The 7,107-nt window shown below is 44.9% G+C and overlaps 1 protein-coding gene across 1 annotated transcript in view; it reads right to left on the reverse strand.

Annotated features, from left to right (window-relative positions):
- Nucleotides 1–270: 270 nt before the first annotated feature.
- LOC138631379 (GTPase IMAP family member 8) overlaps nt 271–7,107 on the reverse strand; it is a 7,805-nt gene continuing 968 nt past the window's right edge. Inside the window, exons 2-5 of the mRNA XM_069716270.1 lie at nt 6,365–7,051; nt 3,302–4,012; nt 2,544–3,206; nt 271–1,042 (exon numbers count right to left, since the gene is read on the reverse strand). Of these exons, the coding sequence (XP_069572371.1) occupies nt 375–1,042; nt 2,544–3,206; nt 3,302–4,012; nt 6,365–7,051 (2,729 nt within the window). The 3' untranslated portion in view covers nt 271–374. The remainder of the gene's footprint in view (nt 1,043–2,543; nt 3,207–3,301; nt 4,013–6,364; nt 7,052–7,107) is intronic.

Consider the following 7,107-nt stretch of genomic DNA (forward strand, 5'->3'; position numbering starts at 1 on the left):
TAATTTATCCAAAGCTCTGTCCACAACCGCAAAAGTTTTCTAAGAGTTAGATCACTAAAAAAGGATTTAAATAAGTCTCGAAAAACCTGTTGCTGACCGAATATTGTAAAAGAGAAAATGTGTTACTTTAATTATAAAAATCAGTTTGCATTCTGCCAGCTGTCGCCTGAAGATAGAAAAATAGAAGTTGAATGGCTCAACAGAAATATAACATACATAATATACTCTTATACAACAGCGCCCTCTTATGGAGATATATAAGAAAACTGATGTTCCTTTTTCTTATTTACATGAAGTTTTTAAAAATGCATACATTTTATAAAGATGACAGTTAATTCCATCTTTCTTCCTCCATTTTGAATCAACATGTATTATCAGAGTCCTGTTTGCCTCTCGTCTCTGAGCTCCTGTATGGCCCTCCAGCTGCGCTCCAGACTCAGCCTCAGCTCTCCCAGATCACTCCTGATCTCCTCGAGCAGCTCCAGCTTTGACAGTTTCCTGTCGATGGACGAGAGCACCTCGTCCTCTCCGGCGTCCCGCTCTGCTTTGGGCCAGTCGGGTTCGGTGGGCTGAAACGAGCCCAGGGTCTGTTCCCACACCGTCTCGAAGTAGGAGTCGATGAAGGCCTCCAGCTCCTCCAGGCTGCTGTCGCCCCACTGGTCGATCAGAGCCTGCAGGCCTCCGGACTCGGAGAGCCTCCTGAGAGTCCGTCCTCGGAGAGCAGGAGTGCAGAGGGAATGCACACTGATGACACCTTCCTCTGTGAGCATCGTCTGCTGTTCAGATGAAACCAGAAGCATCGTTTGATGTCTGAACGGATGCATGTGGCTCTCTGTGTTCAATCTTTGAGGCAGATTCACCGGTGACCACCTCAGTTCTTGTTTGCCAGAGAGTACAGAGGCTATGTAGGACATGAATCCGTGTCTGTCCACCACGGTGAACCCGGTCCGTCCTCCAGCTCTTCCTGCTGGAAGTGCCACTATCTGAGCAGCGTCTGAGCGGCTCAGTGACGGAGGCCGTGTGGAAGTGGCTGATTCAGGCGCTGTAAAGGCAAAAAGAACACTTCATGTGAGCTATAAAAAGCGCAGCCTCTCCGTCCTGCGATATAAATCAGCTTATCTCTCTTTTACAGAAGCTGCTAGCTCATCCTTTACACCATAAACTCGATTTCAGTTGATCTCTCTCCATGTTACACCTGAGAGGACTTTTTTTTAAATTTATTTATTCGGTTTACTCGGTTTAAATCCTGATAATATGACATAATGTGCTTTTGTATCGTTTATAGTAGTTTATTGTTGATAACATGCGAACTGATCTAATTTTACATTCTTTTTTTATACAGGAACTATATCATACTTTACTATTGCACTATTGCACTGCACTTAAATCAACCAATAATAACAATAATAAACAAATATAGTAATACAGTGCACAAATATATCGGTTTATGTGTTGACAAGTGTACGAATAGGCCATTGTATGTGTTTAACTAAATATTTTGGAAATATTTCCCTTTATTTAGTCAATCATATTCTTTATTTACTTCATTTTTTTTATGATATACTGTACTATCATTTATGTTTTACTAATCTAAAACTGTGGTAAGGTCGCCCCCTGGGGGTGCATAGAGGCACGAATGTGATTTATGAAGGATAAAAAGGCAAAGTTTCCTGATGCTCTCTCGTATTATTTGCTCCCCAAGTTATAAAAATGACTGATAAAAATCATAAAAATGATCAGTTTACAGTTTGGCTTCAAGAGAGACATCACAGAGAAAGTTTTTGAGCCAAATCTGTAAAATATCCTGTTGGACATGTTTTTATCAAACTTAAAAAGTTTGTGTAAAGCATATCAATAATATAACGATATTTATGCTGTGGCTGAAGTTTAAAACTGAGTTTTTGAGAACATTTTGGTCACAAACTTCCTGTTTTAAACACAAACGTTGAAACGTATAGCAGCAGATGGTTCTTCTTTTTAGTTTGTTGGGTTTCCTGTTCTTGTTTTGAAATCACTCATGTCTTGTGTTTGGTTTACGTCCTGCCGTTGTGCTTTTCAGCTCTTAGTTGTCTGTGTTTATGAACGAGTTCAGAGCTTTCCAGACATATTATTCTTTTTCCAGTCGATGATATTTGCCTTTTCCTGGTTTTTGCTTTACTTGCTCTTTGAGTTTTTATTTGTTTATTAACCTTAAATTTGCAAGTAAAACTCACTTTAACTTGGACAACCTCTCTTTGTGTCAGCAGATGCTTTAAGTTAACTTTTGGGCATCTGATGTGACCCACTGGTGACATGTCACACTGCATGTCTACATGGTGTATGAACAAAGCAGCCAGTAATCACTGCTAAAATGATTTTTAGGTTTGAGAAGAAAAAAAAGCAACATCTGAGAATTGACTGAAAATAAATATAATTTCTCTCATTTCTATCCTGTTAATTGACCTGCAACTTCTTAGGGGATGCAAATCCTCAAGTTGGGAACCACCTGTCTAAACTTAAAGTGACAAAACTCGTTGGGTAAAAACATGAGTGCATTTACTCACAGTCATTGCACAGCTGATGTCGGCCGCTCACACGCTCCTTTAAATCCTTTTTACACAAATTCACTGCATCCGGCGGCTGCTCCTGAGCTGAACAGTCACTTGTCCACATGTGATCACCTCTGTGGAGATCAGCCAGCCTTCCTCCAACCAGCATCTCCTCCGTCAGTTCGACGAGCTCGTTCACCTGAGCTCCATCCCCCCAGAGCTTATTGTCTAAAACGTGATATCTGTTCCCGCACTGCTCGACGAGCCTCCGCAGCGGCTCCCCTTCGCTCTCGATGCGCCGCTCGATGCTCGTGCCGCCGAGCCAGTCGCCGTGGCTGAACAGCACCGCGGCTCTGCTCCACAGCCGGCCTCCTCCGGCCTCCAGCTGTTTCTCCACAGCCTCCCTGTGGGTGTCTTTGAACGAGGAGCTCACATTGACAACCACAAGTACGGCACAGGATGCCGTCAGGAGGTCAGAGGTCACAGAGAAGCAGCCTGGCGTGTCCAGCACCGCCACCGTCCTGCCGCTGATTCTGACTCGCTTTTCAGTGCAGGAAGTAGTTTGTGTGTCGGTGACGAAGCTCTCTCTGCCGAGGATGGTGTTCCCACAAGAGCTTTTGCCTGTTTTCCTGCCGCCAACAAGTACGAGTCTCAGTTCTGGAAGAGGGTTGAGCTTCTCTGTCAGGAAGAAGTTTCTTATTTTAGTTCAAAAAAATATCTAAACATTTAAGAAAACTTTAAATCAGTAGAACAAGATGAGGCCGACGACTCACCCAGCTGAGACTTCGCCATCTGCCTTTGTTTGTCCTTCTTCATCCTCCTTTCTTTGGCTCTCTCTGCCTCTCGTCTCATCCTCCCCTCCAGCTGTTCCAACACCTTCCTCTCGATTTCGTAATGCCAGTCGCCATCGCAGCCGGTCAACATTTCCTCGATCTTCCCGATCAACTCTCTGACCTGAAACCCGTCTCCTTTGGTTTTACTGTTCAGAACGTGATACCTGTCGCCGCATCTTCCAACGAGCCAGCGCAGAGGCTCCCCTTCACTCTCGATGTACCGCTCGGTCGTCGTGCCGCCGAGCCAGTCTCCGAAACTGAACACCAGGACGACCCGGCTCCAGATGTGCTCGCCGATGAGCTCCAGGTGCTCCTGCGCCGCTCTCCTGTAGGTCTCGGTGAAGGCTCTGTCCACGCGGATCACCAGCAGGAAGACATGAGGCCCCGGAGGACAGCGGGACAAACTGAGCACCATCTCCCTCCGATCGAAGGCGGAGCTCTCGTCGCAGAAGTAGTTCATCCACCAGCCCGGCGTGTCCACCACCGTCACCTGTCGCCCAAACACCACCCCGCTTCCAGCCGCGCACTGAGCTGTTCTCCCGAGACGCTGGCCGCTCTCTCGGCCCAGGATCGTTTCCAGCGCCGAAGTCTTCCCAGAACCCTTTGCTCCGAGCAGCACAATCCGGATGTCAGTAACTGGCCTTAACCTCTCTGAAGGAATGACAGAGGAGCATCGGGAGGGTGTTTCAGTAGTTTCAATCCAACACGGTTTCTATTTGATTTGGGGATTTTCTGGCCAAGAAACAGTTAAACGTCAAAGTTACAGAAATAGTTTGATGTTTTAAGGTGCTTATTTGGTTTCTTGCCAAGAGTTAGATGAGTGGCTCGATACCACTCTCAGCCGGAGCCAGTTGCAAGTTAGCTGAGCTGCTTCTGTGGCTCTACAAGGACTGTCTCTTCCCTTGTAATGTTTGCTAAAAACTAAAGTGCCCAGCCGTTTTAGAAAAGTAGTAACACCATGAATACTATTACTATTGAAAAATTTTATTTATACTGTATTTGTAACCTGATTTTATGATTTGTGACTTTGGTCTTGGTACCACAGATAACGTAAAGAAATCAGAAAAATAGTGAAAGATGTCTGGTTTTGGTCTTAACGTGAAATTTTCTGACAATCATAAAAATGTAGAGAATTGCCAGCTTTATTCTTTAAACTAAACGAATACACATTTTAGGTTTGCAGGAAAAGGCTAGCTCAGTGATTAATCACTTATGTGGCTGCAAGTACATTGCTAGAATAAAACTTAACATCTGAAATAGAAGTTATGGCTGAGCAAAGACCATCAGCTTTATTATCACTTTTTGGAGTATGACCTTTTTCTAAACTGACATGCATGCCTCAAGTTACACCTCACTGCTCTAACCAGTGCACAATGAAAAACAAAAAGTCTCTTTTGGACTTCTTTTTTTGTTTGAGTCATCTATTGTTGTTGACCTTTGGTTTGGTATTACTCCATGTACAAACCCGAACAGCTTACCCTTACAGGGATTCGCCAATTCTCCCTCTGTGAACTGTGTCGGTTTATTATAAACCACGAACTGTGTGTGCTACCTGAGCGGGGCTACGAACCTGTGTCTTCATGAGGTTGTTTTCAGCTTGGGGGGGTCGGCGTCGTAGACCACTAGACTATCTTCGGCGCCAGAAAACTAGTCGCGGCAGGAGAAAGTGGTTCACGGAGTTCACTCAGAACTTCCAGAGACTCAACCGACAGTCTGGTTAACTCAACAGGTAAAAGACTCTACTTCACCAAGGTTGATATTAATGGTTCAGATTCCACCTTGGCCTGTTGATGGAAGATATTTAATATCACTGCAGACCCCCTTGAAAACACGTATATCTACTATCCAAAGAATTTCTATGGCAATTTTGGTCATATTTGAATGAATATTTGTGGACGGTGGAGGTATAGGTTGCAATGAGCCAAAGATTTTTCATAATGCAGCCAATCTCCTGGTAAGATTGGTGGTGTAGTGGTTAGTAATGCTACCTCTCAGCTAAAAGGTTGGAGGTTCAATTCTGCCCTTTGTTATGACTTTTAAAAAAAAATCATTCAAATTATGAATTATGAAAAAATAAATCATACTACAGCAAAAAGTGACCTAAAAGTCATTTTTGGGTGGCTTTTTGGACAACGTGGTATAGTATGACTTTTGGGTCCGTTTTTGGCCACGACGCCACGGGCACACCGATCGACGAAAACAAATTATTGATAACTTTTAATTCTAAACATGTTAAGAGGGCACAGACTAAATTTAAAGTCGGTCCGACAAAATCTGAAGGAGAAGTTTGTTAAAGTACAACATGTGTGAATCGCCAAAAATGGCAACTAAATTCAAAATGGCGGGCTTCCTGTTGAGTTGACTTAATGGTGCAATGTAACTTTTTTGTACATACGCATGTCCACCGAATTCCGTGCATGGAGCTAAATGGAGCCGCCGGGTCATCTGTTTAGGGGGCGCTAGCGAGCCATTTGGCCACACCCACTCACGATTATAACTTTAGTATCTTAAAATGGAATTTACTGACAGAACTTTGTAGTTTGGCTTTCTTGAAGAAATTGTATTTTCTTGATTCTTGTTGTTCTGGTTTTGTACCCTCATGGTTGAAATGAACTTACTTTGGATAAAAGCGTCAGCTAAATGAAATGTAATGTAATAATCCCCATTGAAGTTAGCATCGAGCTAACGGGTCGCATGATCCCGCGTCACACTACATTTACGTTTGTGTGTGTTTCACCCTTTCAAAACGTGCAACTTTCACATCTACAGAGATATGTACATGCTTGGAAGTTTCACACTTAGAAAGTGTGTAATTTTCACGCCTATGCAGCCCAAAGCGTGGCTATCTCACGTTTTCCTGTCGTGGACGGGCGTGTCTATTTAACGCTCTGCTGCAATACTGGGTTCAACAGCTGTGTTTGATGGACATCTATGAAGGGACGTTAACAATTCAAGATATCTGAAGTTTTCTCTTTAATAAAGCAAAGATCATGACTGACTCACCTCTCATCAGAGATCTGTGTTGTTTCATTCTTCTGAACCTCAGCTGAGCCCTCTCCTCCACCCGTCGCTTCTCCTGTGCAGTCGCATGTAAAACATTTTCCTGCACTTCAAACACTCTGTTCCCATTTTCGGTGACAAATGTCTGTATGTTCGCCAGCAGCTCGGTGACTTCAGCGTCATCGCTCAGGACAACGCTGTGACACCTCTGACTGCACTTGTCCCTGAGCCAGCGGAGGGCCTCCCCTCCTCTCTCTGCAAACTCTTCAGCTGTTGTGTGTTCACAGCCGGCAGCCGAGGTGAAGACAAGCATGCAGTGGCTCCACACCGTCTCCCCCAGCAGGGCCACGTGCTCCTCCACGGCCCTGCGACGCCTCTCTGAGAAGCCCGAGCTCGCCTTGACCGTGATCAGGAAGACGTGCGGGCCCGGGCAGCACAGAGACACGCTGGATACGATCTCCCTCTTCACCAGCTCAGACGTGTCCCGGGCGCTGAAGTCGCACCACCAGCCGGGAGTGTCCACCACGGTGAGCCGCCGTCCGGCCACCACACCCAGCCTCCGAGAGCAGGACGTCCTCTCTCTGGGGACAAACTCCTCTTTGCCCATCAGTAAGTTCCCCACACAGCTCTTTCCAGAGTTTCTGCCACCGAGAAGGACGATCTGTAACTGTGATGTACAACAACCGCCCCCTAAATAATCAAGAAAAAAAAAATACAACGGGATTAGTATTATTAGATTATCATAA

Source organism: Brachyistius frenatus, unplaced genomic scaffold (genome assembly GCF_029030835.1).
Source record: "Brachyistius frenatus isolate BFR_SWC_R1_liver_20210118 unplaced genomic scaffold, ASM2903083v1 Contig_154, whole genome shotgun sequence".
Classification (NCBI taxonomy): domain Eukaryota; kingdom Metazoa; phylum Chordata; class Actinopteri; family Embiotocidae; genus Brachyistius; species Brachyistius frenatus.